Source organism: Synchiropus splendidus, chromosome 10 (genome assembly GCF_027744825.2).
Source record: "Synchiropus splendidus isolate RoL2022-P1 chromosome 10, RoL_Sspl_1.0, whole genome shotgun sequence".
NCBI classification, from domain to species: Eukaryota; Metazoa; Chordata; class Actinopteri; order Syngnathiformes; family Callionymidae; genus Synchiropus; species Synchiropus splendidus.
In genome coordinates this window covers 9,835,812-9,853,214 of record NC_071343.1, presented here as the reverse complement: position 1 = coordinate 9,853,214, position 17,403 = coordinate 9,835,812, and the positions used below count along the sequence as shown (strand labels likewise).

Genomic DNA, 17,403 nt, shown 5'->3' with positions numbered 1-17,403 from the left:
TAAGACTATTCTGCAATGCAACTTCGCCAACAAGTTCAGTATACCTGTACTTGCACACTAACTAGTACTAATAAAGTCCTTGTTGTCCTTGTTGTCTCAACCACTATGTAGTTACAGACATCAGCGGCAGAGATATTGTTTTTTTGCTGGATGGTGCAGATGATTCTGGACAAAGATTCAAAGATATCAAAGACTTTGTGAAAAGAGTTGCCACAAAGCTGACCATCACTGCAAATAGAGATCATGTCGCTGTGGTACAATACAGCAACACAGCACATACTGATTTTGGCTTAAGTCGCCACACATCAAAAGAGGAGGTGCTGAAGGCAGTAGACCGTCTGAACCACAAGGGTGGCTCTCCTCAGAACATTGGAGCTGCACTTCAATATGTGAAGAACAATGTATTTACCTCTGAGTCAGGAAGCAGAATCCTCCAACGGGTGCCTCAAATCCTCGTTGTCCTGAGTGGTGGCCGATCTGGAGATGACATTAAGGTCCCCGTTAGGATGCTTAAAGATGTTGGTGTGGTTTTAATAGCCATTGGAACAACTGATTCTGACACATTAGAACTGCAGACAATGTCTCACGAGCCGGAATTCGCGTTGTCAGTCACGGATTATGGGGCGCTGTCATCGAAAGAGGAGGATGTGATGTCATTAGTACAAAAAGTGTCCTTAAATGTTGAGCAAAATTCTCCATCCAACAATTTTGGTAAGAGTGTCACCACTTATTTTTAAGTTGGAAAATATTCTTGTGACCACTTTTGTCAAGTTTTGTTTTACTTTTTATGTCCACCAGACTTGCAGAAAAAAGATGTAGTATTTTTGATTGATGGATCATTTGACTCCAGAAGTGGCTTTGAAGCCATTCGAGGCTTCCTGGAGAAAATGGTTGATAATTTACTTCTCGACGAAAACAAAGACAGGGTGGCTGTTGTGCAATACAGTCGTGATGCCACTGTCAATTTCTATCTGAACTCCTACTCCTCCAAGAGTGATGTGCTCGGTTCAATCAGAACAATGAGGCATAAGATGGGAAGGCCGCTGAACATCGGGAAAGCACTGGAGTTTGTCAGAGACAACGTCTTTACCGCAACAGTTGGAGGCAGACGTGAAGGGTCAGTCCCTCAGTATCTCTTTGTGTTCAGTGGTGGCAGATCTGGGGATGATGTCAGAGGAGCGGCACAATCGCTCAAAGATCAAGGAATCAAGGCATTCACTATTGGAACAAAGAATGCAGATACGCTGGAAATGCAAACTATCTCTTTCACTCCAGCAAGGCACTTCTATGTCCCAAACTTCAATGATCTGCAAAGCCTACAACCATCAGTGGAAGCTATGCTGGGGAGTGCTGAGGAAACTATAGATTTTATACCAACTATCGGTAAGATTAAGACCAGAAGATTTTTCAACGAGATGCATTTAAATTTCACAACTGAATATATAACTTTTTTTATTTAGATCCAACAACAGTGACCGTCTTTGATGTCAAAGTGGCTGATATTGTGTTTTTACTTGACGCATCTGATGATATGCAAGAGAAGGAAGGAAGAATTTTAAATTTTATCAAAGAGTTTGTAAAGCAAATTGAAATTGGGAACAACAAAGCGCAAGTTGCTTTGATCCAATACAGCACGGACATATCTGCTGATTTCCTGCTGAACACATACACATTGAAGGAGGATATGTTAAGTCACCTCAGCAACGTGCACATGAAAGGAGGCCCAGGACCTTATACAGGTGGAGCACTTGATTATGTGCACGACAATGTGTTTACCCCTTCATCCGGGAGCAGAGCCTTGCAAGGAGCTCCTCAGATTCTGATTGTATTGAGTGGCAAACAGTCACGAGACACAGTCTCAGGGTCACTGGAACGTCTAAGAAAATCTGGAATTGTAGTTTACAGTGTTGGAATAAATGATGCGGACAGACTGGAGGTGGCTGAATTAGCTCACAGTCCTGACACCGAATATCATATCCAGGAGACATCCGATTTCTCTCTTGTAAGACAGAAGTTGCTCTCTGATATTTCTTCCCGGAGATGGTCTGTTGACCCTGTCGTAGGTGAGTGTGTTTACTTCAAAACATTCAGATTTGTCATTCAGATTAAAGCGTTGAACTATTCCTTTCTGTAACATTTAGGTTCAGGGCTCAAAGAGAAAAGAGATATTGTTTTTCTTGTCGACGGATCTGATGATGTGAGAAGGAAGTTCAGCGCTGTAAAAGCCTTTGTTGCAAAATTGGTTGAAAGCCTCGACACAGACCAAGGAAATGACCAAGTAGCTGTTGTGCAATACAGCAATGAGCCTGAACTTAATTTCAATCTAAATGCCTATAAAAAGAAACAAGAAATAATCCATCATATTTCAAACCTGAAACCAAAAGGCGGACGACCTCAATATATAGGAGCAGCCCTACAGTTTGTGAAAGACAGGGTCTTGGTTTCCAGCGCTGGGGGTCGACAACACCAAGAGGTGAAGCAGATACTGGTCCTATTGGCTGGTGGGAGATCAAGGGACTCCCCACGAGGCCCCGCAAACATGCTGAAGTCGTCTGGGGTACAGACATTTGTTATTGGAACAAGAATGTCCAATTCAGCTGAGATGCAGTTGATTTCCAATGACCCCAACAATGTTTACCCAGTTCCGGACTTTGCAAATCTGCATCAAATAGAAGAGAGTTTGATTGGTAAACTAAGGCCAAAGAGAGTCCTGGAAAAACCCAACACAGGTAAGAATGCAAATACAGTTTTACTGTTGAACGTAAAATAACCGAAGCGGTACAATTCTTTTAAGGTTATATTTGTGAAAACATGATCTGTTTTATAGACTACAATGACAACATTTCTTATGTCGTGTGTGGCAGTTGAAAGACCCACAACAGGAAAAGACATTGTCTTCTTGTTGGATGGCTCAGACGGTACAAAAGGAAGCTTCCCTGCACTGCAAACGTTTGTTCGAAAAATGGTAGAGACACTCAGTATAGACGACAGCAGTGACCGTGTGTCAGTTGTTCAGTACAGCAAAGAGCCAACAGTTGAATTCCTTCTGAACACTTATTCCACAAAAAGGGAGATCCTTGATCGCATGGAGGGATTGAGACACAGAGGAGGAAGACCCCTCAACACTGGCACTGCTCTCCAATACCTGAGGGAGAATGTCTTCACAACCCCTGCTGGAAGCAGGCGCCTGGAAGGGGTCGCACAGGTCCTCGTAATACTGACTGACGGAAGATCATCAGACAGTGTCAATGCATCTGCAGCAGCTCTGAAAGACCTGGGGGTCTTAACGTTTGCAATCGGAGCAATGAACTCTGACTTTAAAGAACTACAATATATATCATATGATCCAAGTTATGCAATATCTCTGCCTGAATTTAACGAACTTCAAAGTGTACAAGAGAAAATTCAATCCAAAATAGAAGCCCTAATTGTGGACGAGAGCCCTGAAACAACATCTTCAACAGGTATGTCATTTTTGTTACCAGAAATGAGCCTAAATATGAGAAAACAAACATAAGATGACAAAAATAATGATAATAAAAAGTATTTAAAGTGAGATAACAAGATCTGCAGAGTACCTATGGTGCCATGCCACCATGCCCAATACATTGTTGCAGAATGGTGATGAAAGTAGAAAGTGAAAAAAGGTATTCTTTCTTTCTGTGAAACTTCAGCTGATATTCAAGGAAGGGACATTGTTTTCCTTTTGGATGGTTCTGATGAAGCAAGGAATGGCTTCCCTGCCATGCAAAATTTTGTCGAGAGAATGGTTGAGAAACTTCAAGTTGGAGAGAATGAGGACCGGGTCTCCGTGGTCCAATACAGCAGAGATGCGCAGGTGCATTTCTACCTGAACACATTCTCCACAACAGAGGATGTTGCAGATTCTGTGAGGGCACTGAGACACAAAGGAGGCAGATCCCTGAACACTGGTGCCGCTTTGCAATTTGTCAAGGACAATGTGTTCACAGAATCCTCTGGAAGTAGACAACTGCGAGGGGTTCCACAGATTCTGATCCTAGTAAATGGTGGACGTTCATCTGACAATGTGGATACTCCAGCCTCAAATCTGAGACAACAGGGCATTTATGTGATTGGCATTGGGACACAGAGGTCTGACAGCAGAGAGTTGGAGAAAGTGTCATTTGATCCAAGATACGCTCTGTCAGTTGCCGACTTTGCTGACCTCCCAAACATACAAGAGCAACTCTCTTCAGTAATAAGCACAATGCCAATGGAAGCAGCACCAGCTAAACCAACAGAAACCGGTAAGAAATGTTCTTCATTGCAGTTTGAGTAAGATGAATTAAACACTGCCTGGTTGCATTGTGAATACGTTCTCGTCAGATAGGTAATGTCCATGACATAGTCAAGTGTGATAGTGAAAATGTCATGACATATCTCGGTTAAAGCATTTGGACAGCCAGGATGGTTTGGAATGAAGGAATTACATGTCATATCAATCTTTGTTTTGTAGTCGACAAAAGGTTCACCGGAAGGGATGTTGTCTTCTTGCTGGATGGCTCAGACAATACTCGCGGCAGATTCCCTGCCATGCGAGACTTTGTTCAAAGAGTCGTAGAGACCCTCAGAGTCGATGACAAAAAGGACCGTGTGTCCGTAGTTCAGTACAGCAGAGAGCCGACTGTAAATTTCTATCTGAACACGTACACATCAAAAGGTGACATCCTCAACACGGTCAGAAGTCTGAGCCACAAAGGCGGAAAACCACTGAACACTGGAGTCGCTCTGCAGTACCTAAAGGACTCTGTCTTTGTACCCTCTGCTGGGAGCAGACGCCTTGAAGGGGTCGCACAGGTTCTTGTACTCCTGAGTGGTGGAAGGTCTTCTGACAATGTGGAAGCACCAGCCTTTGCTCTGAAAGAGCTTGGTGTCAAGACCTTTGCCATTGGAAGCAGGAACGCTGATACTGAGGAAATTCGAAAGATGTCCTCTGATCCCAGTACTGCTTTAATTGTATCCGACTTCAATGAACTGCCTCGGGTACAACAGCAACTCCAGTCCTCACTCGAGGCTTCAACTGATGCCGTGACCCCAAAACCACCCGGTACGTTGAAATGCACTCAAATTAAAAAGTGAGACTGACATGGTACTCAAACTGTTCGGTCAGCAACATCAACTTAAAGTCTGCTGGATTGTCAGTTAACTGTGCAGCTATTTATGACACTGTACTGTCTCTCTTTATGTGAAACTTCAGCTGATATTCAAGGAAGGGACATTGTTTTCCTCTTGGACGGTTCTGATGAAGCAAGGAATGGCTTCCCTGCCATGCAAAATTTTGTTGAGAGAATGGTTGAGAAACTTCAAGTTGGAGAGAATGAGGACCGGGTCTCCGTGGTCCAATACAGCAGAGATGCACAGGTGCATTTCTACCTGAACACATTCTCCACAACAGAGGATGTTGCAGATTCTGTGAGGGCACTGAGACACAAAGGAGGCAGATCCCTGAACACTGGTGCCGCTTTGCAATTTGTCAAGGACAATGTGTTCACAGAATCCTCTGGAAGTAGACAACTGCGAGGGGTTCCACAGATTCTGATCCTAGTAAATGGTGGACGTTCATCTGACAATGTGGATACTCCAGCCTCAAATCTGAGACAACAGGGCATTTATGTGATTGGCATTGGGACACAGAGGTCTGACAGCAGAGAGTTGGAGAAAGTGTCATTTGATCCAAGATACGCTCTGTCAGTTGCCGACTTTGCTGACCTCCCAAACATACAAGAGCAACTTTCTTCAGTAATAAGCACAATGCCAATGGAAGCAGCACCAGCTAAACCAACAGAAACCGGTAAGAAATTTTCTTCATTGAAGCTTGAGGAAGATGAACCAAACACTGCCTGGTTGCAGTGTGAATACGTTCTCGTCAGATAGGTAATGTCCATGACATAGTCAAGTGTGATAGTGAAAATGTCATGACATATCTCGGTTAAAGCATTTGGACAGCCAGGATGGTTTGGAATGAAGGAATTACATGTCATATCAATCTTTGTTTTGTAGTCGACAAAAGGTTCACCGGAAGGGATGTTGTCTTCTTGCTGGATGGCTCAGACAATACTCGCGGCAGATTCCCTGCCATGCGAGACTTTGTTCAAAGAGTCGTAGAGACCCTCAGAGTCGATGACAAAAAGGACCGTGTGTCCGTAGTTCAGTACAGCAGAGAGCCGACTGTAAATTTCTATCTGAACACGTACACATCAAAAGGTGACATCCTCAACACGGTCAGAAGTCTGAGCCACAAAGGCGGAAAACCACTGAACACTGGAGCCGCTCTGCAGTACCTAAAGGACTCTGTCTTTGTACCCTCTGCTGGGAGCAGACGCCTTGAAGGGGTCGCACAGGTTCTTGTACTCCTGAGTGGTGGAAGGTCTTCTGACAATGTGGAAGCACCAGCCTTTGCTCTGAAAGAGCTTGGTGTCAAGACCTTTGCCATTGGAAGCAGGAACGCTGATACTGAGGAAATTCGAAAGATGTCCTCTGATCCCAGTACTGCTTTAATTGTATCCGACTTCAATGAACTGCCTCGGGTACAACAGCAACTCCAGTCCTCACTCGAGGCTTCAACTGATGGCGTGACCGCAACACCACCCGTCCCACCCGGTACGTTGAAATGCACTCAAATTGAAAAGTGAGACTGACATGGTACTCAAACTGTTGCGTCAGTAACATCAACTTAAAGTCTGCTGGATTGTCAGTTAACTGTGCAGCTATTTATGACACTGTACTGTCTCTCTTTCTGTGAAACTTTAGCTGATATTCAAGGAAGGGACATTGTTTTCCTTTTGGATGGTTCTGATGAAGCAAGGAATGGCTTCCCTGCCATGCAAAATTTTGTCGAGAGAATGGTTAAGAAACTTCAAGTTGGAGAGAATGAGGACCGGGTCTCCGTGGTCCAATACAGCAGAGATGCACAGGTGCATTTCTACCTGAACACATTCTCCACAACAGAGGATGTTGCAGATTCTGTGAGGGCACTGAGACACAAAGGAGGCAGATCCCTGAACACTGGTGCCGCTTTGCAATTTGTCAAGGACAATGTGTTCACAGAATCCTCAGGAAGTAGACAACGGCGAGGGGTTCCACAAATTCTGATCCTAGTAAATGGTGGACGTTCATCTGACAATGTGGATACTCCAGCCTCAAATCTGAAACAACAGGGCATTTATGTGATTGGCATTGGGACACAGAGGTCTGACAGCAGAGAGTTGGAGAAAGTGTCATTTGATCCAAGATACGCTCTGTCAGTTGCCGACTTCGCTGACCTCCCAAACATACAAGAGCAACTCTCTTCAGTAATAAGCACAATGCCAATGGAAGCAGCACCAGCTAAACCAACAGAAACCGGTAAGAAATGTTCTTTATTGCAGTTTGAGTAAGATAAACCAAACACTGCCTGGTTGCATTGTGAATACGTTCTCGTCAGATAGGTAATGTCCATGACATAGTCAAGTGTGATAGTGAAAATGTCATGACATATCTCGGTTAAAGCATTTGGACAGCCAGGATGGTTTGGAATGAAGGAATTACATGTCATATCAATTTTTGTTTTGTAGTCGACAAAAGGTTCACCGGAAGGGATGTTGTCTTCTTGCTGGATGGCTCAGACAATACTCGCGGCAGATTCCCTGCCATGCGAGACTTTGTTCAAAGAGTCGTAGAGACCCTCAGAGTCGATGACAAAAAGGACCGTGTGTCCGTAGTTCAGTACAGCAGAGAGCCGACTGTAAATTTCTATCTGAACACGTACACATCAAAAGGTGACATCCTCAACACGGTCAGAAGTCTGAGCCACAAAGGCGGAAAACCACTGAACACTGGAGCCGCTCTGCAGTACCTAAAGGACTCTGTCTTTGTACCCTCTGCTGGGAGCAGACGCCTTGAAGGGGTCGCACAGGTTCTTGTACTCCTGAGTGGTGGAAGGTCTTCTGACAATGTGGAAGCACCAGCCTTTGCTCTGAAAGAGCTTGGTGTCAAGACCTTTGCCATTGGAAGCAGGAACGCTGATACTGAGGAAATTCGAAAGATGTCCTCTGATCCCAGTACTGCTTTAATTGTATCCGACTTCAATGAACTGCCTCGGGTACAACAGCAACTCCAGTCCTCACTCGAGGCTTCAACTGATGCCGTGACCCCAAAACCACCCGGTACGTTGAAATGCACTCAAATTAAAAAGTGAGACTGACATGGTACTCAAACTGTTCGGTCAGCAACATCAACTTAAAGTCTGCTGGATTGTCAGTTAACTGTGCAGCTATTTATGACACTGTACTGTCTCTCTTTATGTGAAACTTCAGCTGATATTCAAGGAAGGGACATTGTTTTCCTCTTGGACGGTTCTGATGAAGCAAGGAATGGCTTCCCTGCCATGCAAAATTTTGTTGAGAGAATGGTTGAGAAACTTCAAGTTGGAGAGAATGAGGACCGGGTCTCCGTGGTCCAATACAGCAGAGATGCACAGGTGCATTTCTACCTGAACACATTCTCCACAACAGAGGATGTTGCAGATTCTGTGAGGGCACTGAGACACAAAGGAGGCAGATCCCTGAACACTGGTGCCGCTTTGCAATTTGTCAAGGACAATGTATTCACAGAATCCTCTGGAAGTAGACAACTGCGAGGGGTTCCACAGATTCTGATCCTAGTAAATGGTGGACGTTCATCTGACAATGTGGATACTCCAGCCTCAAATCTGAGACAACAGGGCATTTATGTGATTGGCATTGGGACACAGAGGTCTGACAGCAGAGAGTTGGAGAAAGTGTCATTTGATCCAAGATACGCTCTGTCAGTTGCCGACTTTGCTGACCTCCCAAACATACAAGAGCAACTTTCTTCAGTAATAAGCACAATGCCAATGGAAGCAGCACCAGCTAAACCAACAGAAACCGGTAAGAAATTTTCTTCATTGAAGTTTGAGGAAGATGAACCAAACACTGCCTGGTTGCAGTGTGAATACGTTCTCGTCAGATAGGTAATGTCCATGACATAGTCAAGTGTGATAGTGAAAATGTCATGACATATCTCGGTTAAAGCATTTGGACAGCCAGGATGGTTTGGAATGAAGGAATTACATGTCATATCAATCTTTGTTTTGTAGTCGACAAAAGGTTCACCGGAAGGGATGTTGTCTTCTTGCTGGATGGCTCAGACAATACTCGCGGCAGATTCCCTGCCATGCGAGACTTTGTTCAAAGAGTCGTAGAGACCCTCAGAGTCGATGACAAAAAGGACCGTGTGTCCGTAGTTCAGTACAGCAGAGAGCCGACTGTAAATTTCTATCTGAACACGTACACATCAAAAGGTGACATCCTCAACACGGTCAGAAGTCTGAGCCACAAAGGCGGAAAACCACTGAACACTGGAGCCGCTCTGCAGTACCTAAAGGACTCTGTCTTTGTACCCTCTGCTGGGAGCAGACGCCTTGAAGGGGTCGCACAGGTTCTTGTACTCCTGAGTGGTGGAAGGTCTTCTGACAATGTGGAAGCACCAGCCTTTGCTCTGAAAGAGCTTGGTGTCAAGACCTTTGCCATTGGAAGCAGGAACGCTGATACTGAGGAAATTCGAAAGATGTCCTCTGATCCCAGTACTGCTTTAATTGTATCCGACTTCAATGAACTGCCTCGGGTACAACAGCAACTCCAGTCCTCACTCGAGGCTTCAACTGATGCCGTGACCCCAAAACCACCCGGTACGTTGAAATGCACTCAAATTGAAAAGTGAGACTGACATGGTACTCAAACTATTGCGTCAGTAACATCAACTTAAAGTCTGCTGGATTGTCAGTTAACTGTGCAGCTATTTATGACACTGTACTGTCTCTCTTTCTGTGAAACTTTAGCTGATATTCAAGGAAGGGACATTGTTTTCCTTTTGGATGGTTCTGATGAAGCAAGGAATGGCTTCCCTGCCATGCAAAATTTTGTTGAGAGAATGGTTGAGAAACTTCAAGTTGGAGAGAATGAGGACCGTGTCTCCGTGGTCCAATACAGCAGAGATACGCAGGTGCATTTCTACCTGAACACATTCTCCACAACAGAGGATGTTGCAGATTCTGTGAGGGCACTGAGACACAAAGGAGGCAGATCCCTGAACACTGGTGCCGCTTTGCAATTTGTCAAGGACAATGTGTTCACAGAATCCTCTGGAAGTAGACAACGGCGAGGGGTTCCACAGATTCTGATTCTAGTAAATGGTGGACGTTCATCTGACAATGTGGATACTCCAGCCTCAAATCTGAAACAACAGGGCATTTATGTGATTGGCATTGGGACACAGAGGTCTGACAGCAGAGAGTTGGAGAAAGTGTCATTTGATCCAAGATACGCTCTGTCAGTTGCCGACTTTGCTGACCTCCCAAACATACAAGAGCAACTCTCTTCAGTAATAAGCACAATGCCAATGGAAGCAGCACCAGCTAAACCAACAGAAACCGGTAAGAAATGTTCTTCATTGCAGTTTGAGTAAGATGAACCAAACACTGCCTGGTTGCATTGTGAATACGTTCTCGTCAGATAGGTAATGTCCATGACATAGTCAAGTGTGATAGTGAAAATGTCATGACATATCTCGGTTAAAGCATTTGGACAGCCAGGATGGTTTGGAATGAAGGAATTACATGTCATATCAATCTTTGTTTTGTAGTCGACAAAAGGTTCACCGGAAGGGATGTTGTCTTCTTGCTGGATGGCTCAGACAATACTCGCGGCAGATTCCCTGCCATGCGAGACTTTGTTCAAAGAGTCGTAGAGACCCTCAGAGTTGATGACAAAAAGGACCGCGTGTCCGTGGTTCAGTACAGCAGAGAGCCGACTGTAAATTTCTATCTGAACACGTACACATCAAAAGGTGACATCCTCAACACGGTCAGAAGTCTGAGCCACAAAGGCGGAAAACCACTGAACACTGGAGCCGCTCTGCAGTACCTAAAGGACTCTGTCTTTGTACCCTCTGCTGGGAGCAGACGCCTTGAAGGGGTCGCACAGGTTCTTGTACTCCTGAGTGGTGGAAGGTCTTCTGACAATGTGGAAGCACCAGCCTTTGCTCTGAAAGAGCTTGGTGTCAAGACCTTTGCCATTGGAAGCAGGAACGCTGATACTGAGGAAATTCGAAAGATATCCTCTGATCCCAGTACTGCTTTAATTGTATCCGACTTCAATGAACTGCCTCGGGTACAACAGCAACTCCAGTCCTCACTCGAGGCTTCAACTGATGCCGTGACCCCAAAACCACCCGGTACGTTGAAATTCACTGAAATTGAAAAGTGAGGCGACATGGTACTCAAACTGTTCAATCAACTTAAAGTCTGCTGGATTGTCAGTTAACTGTGCAGCTATTTATGACACTGTACTGTCTCTCTTTATGTGAAACTTTAGCTGATATTCAAGGAAGGGACATTGTTTTCCTTTTGGATGGTTCTGATGAAGCAAGGAATGGCTTCCCTGCCATGCAAAATTTTGTTGAGAGAATGGTTGAGAAACTTCAAGTTGGAGAGAATGAGGACCGGGTCTCCGTGGTCCAATACAGCAGAGATACGCAGGTGCATTTCTACCTGAACACATTCTCCACAACAGAGGATGTTGCAGATTCTGTGAGGGCACTGAGACACAAAGGAGGCAGATCCCTGAACACTGGTGCCGCTTTGCAATTTGTCAAGGACAATGTATTCACAGAATCCTCTGGAAGTAGACAACTGCAAGGGGTTCCACAGATTCTGATCCTTGTAAATGGTGGACGTTCATCTGACAATGTGGATACTCCAGCCTCAAATCTGAAACAACAGGGCATTTATGTGATTGGCATTGGGACACAGAGGTCTGACAGCAGAGAGTTGGAGAAAGTGTCATTTGATCCAAGATACGCTCTGTCAGTTGCCAACTTTGCTGACCTCCCAAACATACAAGAGCAACTCTCTTCAGTAATAAGCACAATGCCAATGGAAGCAGCACCAGCTAAACCAACAGAAACCGGTAAGAAATGTTCTTCATTGCAGTTTGAGTAAGATGAACCAAACACTGCCTGGTTGCAGTGTGAATACGTTCTCGTCAGATAGGTAATGTCCATGACATAGTCAAGTGTGATAGTAAAAATGTCATGACATATCTCGGTTAAAGCATTTGGACAGCCAGGATGGTTTGGAATGAAGGAATTACATGTCATATCAATCTTTGTTTTGTAGTCGACAAAAGGTTCACCAGAAGGGATGTTGTCTTCTTGCTGGATGGCTCAGACAATACTCGCGGCAGATTCCCTGCCATGCGAGACTTTGTTCAAAGAGTCGTAGAGACCCTCAGAGTTGATGACAAAAAGGACCGCGTGTCCGTGGTTCAGTACAGCAGAGAGCCGACTGTAAATTTCTATCTGAACACGTACACATCAAAAGGTGACATCCTCAACACGGTCAGAAGTCTGAGCCACAAAGGCGGAAAACCACTGAACACTGGAGCCGCTCTGCAGTACCTAAAGGACTCTGTCTTTGTACCCTCTGCTGGGAGCAGACGCCTTGAAGGGGTCGCACAGGTTCTTGTACTCCTGAGTGGTGGAAGGTCTTCTGACAATGTGGAAGCACCAGCCTTTGCTCTGAAAGAGCTTGGTGTCAAGACCTTTGCCATTGGAAGCAGGAACGCTGATACTGAGGAAATTCGAAAGATATCCTCTGATCCCAGTACTGCTTTAATTGTATCCGACTTCAATGAACTGCCTCGGGTACAACAGCAACTCCAGTCCTCACTCGAGGCTTCAACTGATGCCGTGACCCCAAAACCACCCGGTACGTTGAAATTCACTGAAATTGAAAAGTGAGGCGACATGGTACTCAAACTGTTCAATCAACTTAAAGTCTGCTGGATTGTCAGTTAACTGTGCAGCTATTTATGACACTGTACTGTCTCTCTTTATGTGAAACTTTAGCTGATATTCAAGGAAGGGACATTGTTTTCCTTTTGGATGGTTCTGATGAAGCAAGGAATGGCTTCCCTGCCATGCAAAATTTTGTTGAGAGAATGGTTGAGAAACTTCAAGTTGGAGAGAATGAGGACCGGGTCTCCGTGGTCCAATACAGCAGAGATACGCAGGTGCATTTCTACCTGAACACATTCTCCACAACAGAGGATGTTGCAGATTCTGTGAGGGCACTGAGACACAAAGGAGGCAGATCCCTGAACACTGGTGCCGCTTTGCAATTTGTCAAGGACAATGTATTCACAGAATCCTCTGGAAGTAGACAACTGCAAGGGGTTCCACAGATTCTGATCCTTGTAAATGGTGGACGTTCATCTGACAATGTGGATACTCCAGCCTCAAATCTGAAACAACAGGGCATTTATGTGATTGGCATTGGGACACAGAGGTCTGACAGCAGAGAGTTGGAGAAAGTGTCATTTGATCCAAGATACGCTCTGTCAGTTGCCGACTTTGCTGACCTCCCAAACATACAAGAGCAACTCTCTTCAGTAATAAGCACAATGCCAATGGAAGCAGCACCAGCTAAACCAACAGAATCCGGTAAGAAATTTTCTTCATTGCAGTTTGAGGAAGATGAACCAAACACTGCCTGGTTGCAGTGTGAATACGTTCTCGTCAGATAGGTAATGTCCATGACATAGTCAAGTGTGATAGTGAAAATGTCATGACATATCTCGGTTAAAGCATTTGGACAGCCAGGATGGTTTGGAATGAAGGAATTACATGTCATATCAATCTTTGTTTTGTAGTCGACAAAAGGTTCACCGGAAGGGATGTTGTCTTCTTGCTGGATGGCTCAGACAATACTCGCGGCAGATTCCCTGCCATGCGAGACTTTGTTCAAAGAGTCGTAGAGACCCTCAGAGTCGATGACAAAAAGGACCGTGTGTCCGTAGTTCAGTACAGCAGAGAGCCGACTGTAAATTTCTATCTGAACACGTACACATCAAAAGGTGACATCCTCAACACGGTCAGAAGTCTGAGCCACAAAGGCGGAAAACCACTGAACACTGGAGCCGCTCTGCAGTACCTAAAGGACTCTGTCTTTGTACCCTCTGCTGGAAGCAGACGCCTTGAAGGGGTCGCACAGGTTCTTGTACTCCTGAGTGGTGGAAGGTCTTCTGACAATGTGGAAGCACCAGCCTTTGCTCTGAAAGAGCTTGGTGTCAAGACCTTTGCCATTGGAAGCAGGAACGCTGATACTGAGGAAATTCGAAAGATGTCCTCTGATCCCAGTACTGCTTTAATTGTATCAGACTTCAATGAACTGCCTCGGGTACAACAGCAACTCCAGTCCTCACTCGAGGCTTCAACTGATGCCGTGACCCCAAAACCACCCGGTACGTTGAAATTCACTGAAATTGAAAAGTGAGGCGACATGGTACTCAAACTGTTCAATCAACTTAAAGTCTGCTGGATTGTCAGTTAACTGTGCAGCTATTTATGACACTGTACTGTCTCTCTTTATGTGAAACTTTAGCTGATATTCAAGGAAGGGACATTGTTTTCCTTTTGGATGGTTCTGATGAAGCAAGGAATGGCTTCCCTGCCATGCAAAATTTTGTTGAGAGAATGGTTGAGAAACTTCAAGTTGGAGAGAATGAGGACCGGGTCTCCGTGGTCCAATACAGCAGAGATACGCAGGTGCATTTCTACCTGAACACATTCTCCACAACAGAGGATGTTGCAGATTCTGTGAGGGCACTGAGACACAAAGGAGGCAGATCCCTGAACACTGGTGCTGCTTTGCAATTTGTCAAGGACAATGTATTCACAGAATCCTCTGGAAGTAGACAACTGCAAGGGGTTCCACAGATTCTGATCCTAGTAAATGGTGGACGTTCATCTGACAATGTGGATACTCCAGCCTCAAATCTGAGACAACAGGGCATTTATGTGATTGGCATTGGGACACAGAGGTCTGACAGCAGAGAGTTGGAGAAAGTGTCATTTGATCCAAGATACGCTCTGTCAGTTGCCGACTTTGCTGACCTCCCAAACATACAAGAGCAACTCTCTTCAGTAATAAGCACAATGCCAATGGAAGCAGCACCAGCTAAACCAACAGAATCCGGTAAGAAATTTTCTTCATTGCAGTTTGAGTAAGATGAACCAAACACTGCCTGGTTGCAGTGTGAATACGTTCTCGTCAGATAGGTAATGTCCATGACATAGTCAAGTGTGATAGTGAAAATGTCATGACATATCTCGGTTAAAGCATTTGGACAGCCAGGATGGTTTGGAATGTAGGAATTACATGTCATATCAATCTTTGTTTTGTAGTCGACAAAAGGTTCACCGGAAGGGATGTTGTCTTCTTGCTGGATGGCTCAGACAATACTCGCGGCAGATTCCCTGCCATGCGAGACTTTGTTCAAAGAGTCGTAGAGACCCTCAGAGTCGATGACAAAAAGGACCGTGTGTCCGTAGTTCAGTACAGCAGAGAGCCGACTGTAAATTTCTATCTGAACACGTACACATCAAAAGGTGACATCCTCAACACGGTCAGAAGTCTGAGCCACAAAGGCGGAAAACCACTGAACACTGGAGCCGCTCTGCAGTACCTAAAGGACTCTGTCTTTGTACCCTCTGCTGGGAGCAGACGCCTTGAAGGGGTCGCACAGGTTCTTGTACTCCTGAGTGGTGGAAGGTCTTCTGACAATGTGGAAGCACCAGCCTTTGCTCTGAAAGAGCTTGGTGTCAAGACCTTTGCCATTGGAAGCAGGAACGCTGATACTGAGGAAATTCGAAAGATGTCCTCTGATCCCAGTACTGCTTTAATTGTATCCGACTTCAATGAACTGCCTCGGGTACAACAGCAACTCCAGTCCTCACTCGAGGCTTCAACTGATGCCGTGACCCCAAAACCACCCGGTACGTTGAAATTCACTGAAATTGAAAAGTGAGGCGACATGGTACTCAAACTGTTCAATCAACTTAAAGTCTGCTGGATTGTCAGTTAACTGTGCAGCTATTTATGACACTGTACTGTCTCTCTTTCTGTGAAACTTTAGCTGATATTCAAGGAAGGGACATTGTTTTCCTTTTGGATGGTTCTGATGAAGCAAGGAATGGCTTCCCTGCCATGCAAAATTTTGTCGAGAGAATGGTTGAGAAACTTCAAGTTGGAGAGAATGAGGACCGGGTCTCCGTGGTCCAATACAGCAGAGATGCGCAGGTGCATTTCTACCTGAACACATTCTCCACAACAGAGGATGTTGCAGATTCTGTGAGGGCACAGAGACACAAAGGAGGCAGATCCCTGAACACTGGTGCCGCTTTGCAATTTGTCAAGGACAATGTATTCACAGAATCCTCTGGAAGTAGACAACTGCAAGGGGTTCCACAGATTCTGATCCTAGTAAATGGTGGACGTTCATCTGACAATGTGGATACTCCAGCCTCAAATCTGAGACAACAGGGCATTTATGTGATTGGCATTGGGACACAGAGGTCTGACAGCAGAGAGTTGGAGAAAGTGTCATTTGATCCAAGATACGCTCTGTCAGTTGCCGACTTTGCTGACCTCCCAAACATACAAGAGCAACTCTCTTCAGTAATAAGCACAATGCCAATGGAAGCAGCACCAGCTAAACCAACAGAATCCGGTAAGAAATTTTCTTCATTGCAGTTTGAGTAAGATGAACCAAACACTGCCTGGTTGCAGTGTGAATACGTTCTCGTCAGATAGGTAATGTCCATGACATAGTCAAGTGTGATAGTGAAAATGTCATGACATATCTCGGTTAAAGCATTTGGACAGCCAGGATGGTTTGGAATGTAGGAATTACATGTCATATCAATCTTTGTTTTGTAGTCGACAAAAGGTTCACCGGAAGGGATGTTGTCTTCTTGCTGGATGGCTCAGACAATACTCGCGGCAGATTCCCTGCCATGCGAGACTTTGTTCAAAGAGTCGTAGAGACCCTCAGAGTCGATGACAAAAAGGACCGTGTGTCCGTAGTTCAGTACAGCAGAGAGCCGACTGTAAATTTCTATCTGAACACGTACACATCAAAAGGTGACATCCTCAACACGGTCAGAAGTCTGAGCCACAAAGGCGGAAAACCACTGAACACTGGAGCCGCTCTGCAGTACCTAAAGGACTCTGTCTTTGTACCCTCTGCTGGGAGCAGACGCCTTGAAGGGGTCGCACAGGTTCTTGTACTCCTGAGTGGTGGAAGGTCTTCTGACAATGTGGAAGCACCAGCCTTTGCTCTGAAAGAGCTTGGTGTCAAGACCTTTGCCATTGGAAGCAGGAACGCTGATACTGAGGAAATTCGAAAGATGTCCTCTGATCCCAGTACTGCTTTAATTGTATCCGACTTCAATGAACTGCCTCGGGTACAACAGCAACTCCAGTCCTCACTCGAGGCTTCAACTGATGCCGTGACCCCAAAACCACCCGGTACGTTGAAATTC

The 17,403-nt window shown here is 45.2% G+C and overlaps 2 protein-coding genes across 7 annotated transcripts in view; one reads left to right on the top strand and one right to left on the bottom strand.

The window, feature by feature from the left end:
- Window positions 1-17,403, top strand: part of col6a3 (collagen, type VI, alpha 3) — a 45,852-nt gene that overhangs the window by 3,215 nt on the left and 25,234 nt on the right. For 2 of the 3 annotated variants that reach the window (XM_053877274.1, XM_053877273.1), the window contains 23 exons: window positions 112-711; window positions 799-1,383; window positions 1,461-2,063; window positions 2,142-2,729; window positions 2,865-3,464; window positions 3,675-4,268; window positions 4,478-5,068; window positions 5,219-5,812; window positions 6,022-6,621; window positions 6,772-7,365; window positions 7,575-8,165; window positions 8,316-8,909; window positions 9,119-9,709; window positions 9,860-10,453; window positions 10,663-11,253; window positions 11,394-11,987; window positions 12,197-12,787; window positions 12,928-13,521; window positions 13,731-14,321; window positions 14,462-15,055; window positions 15,265-15,855; window positions 15,996-16,589; window positions 16,799-17,389. In XM_053877274.1, coding sequence (XP_053733249.1) covers window positions 112-711; window positions 799-1,383; window positions 1,461-2,063; window positions 2,142-2,729; window positions 2,865-3,464; window positions 3,675-4,268; window positions 4,478-5,068; window positions 5,219-5,812; window positions 6,022-6,621; window positions 6,772-7,365; window positions 7,575-8,165; window positions 8,316-8,909; window positions 9,119-9,709; window positions 9,860-10,453; window positions 10,663-11,253; window positions 11,394-11,987; window positions 12,197-12,787; window positions 12,928-13,521; window positions 13,731-14,321; window positions 14,462-15,055; window positions 15,265-15,855; window positions 15,996-16,589; window positions 16,799-17,389 — 13,650 coding nt within the window. The remainder of the gene's footprint in view (window positions 1-111; window positions 712-798; window positions 1,384-1,460; window positions 2,064-2,141; window positions 2,730-2,864; window positions 3,465-3,674; window positions 4,269-4,477; window positions 5,069-5,218; window positions 5,813-6,021; window positions 6,622-6,771; window positions 7,366-7,574; window positions 8,166-8,315; window positions 8,910-9,118; window positions 9,710-9,859; window positions 10,454-10,662; window positions 11,254-11,393; window positions 11,988-12,196; window positions 12,788-12,927; window positions 13,522-13,730; window positions 14,322-14,461; window positions 15,056-15,264; window positions 15,856-15,995; window positions 16,590-16,798; window positions 17,390-17,403) is intronic. The other variant, XM_053877275.1, reaches the window with a different exon arrangement.
- mlphb (melanophilin b) overlaps window positions 1-17,403 on the bottom strand; it is a 94,366-nt gene that overhangs the window by 68,738 nt on the left and 8,225 nt on the right. For all 4 annotated transcript variants that reach the window (XM_053877277.1, XM_053877278.1, XM_053877279.1 and 1 more), the window contains exon 2: window positions 410-477. The gene's annotated coding sequence lies outside the window, so the exon portion shown is untranslated. The remainder of the gene's footprint in view (window positions 1-409; window positions 478-17,403) is intronic.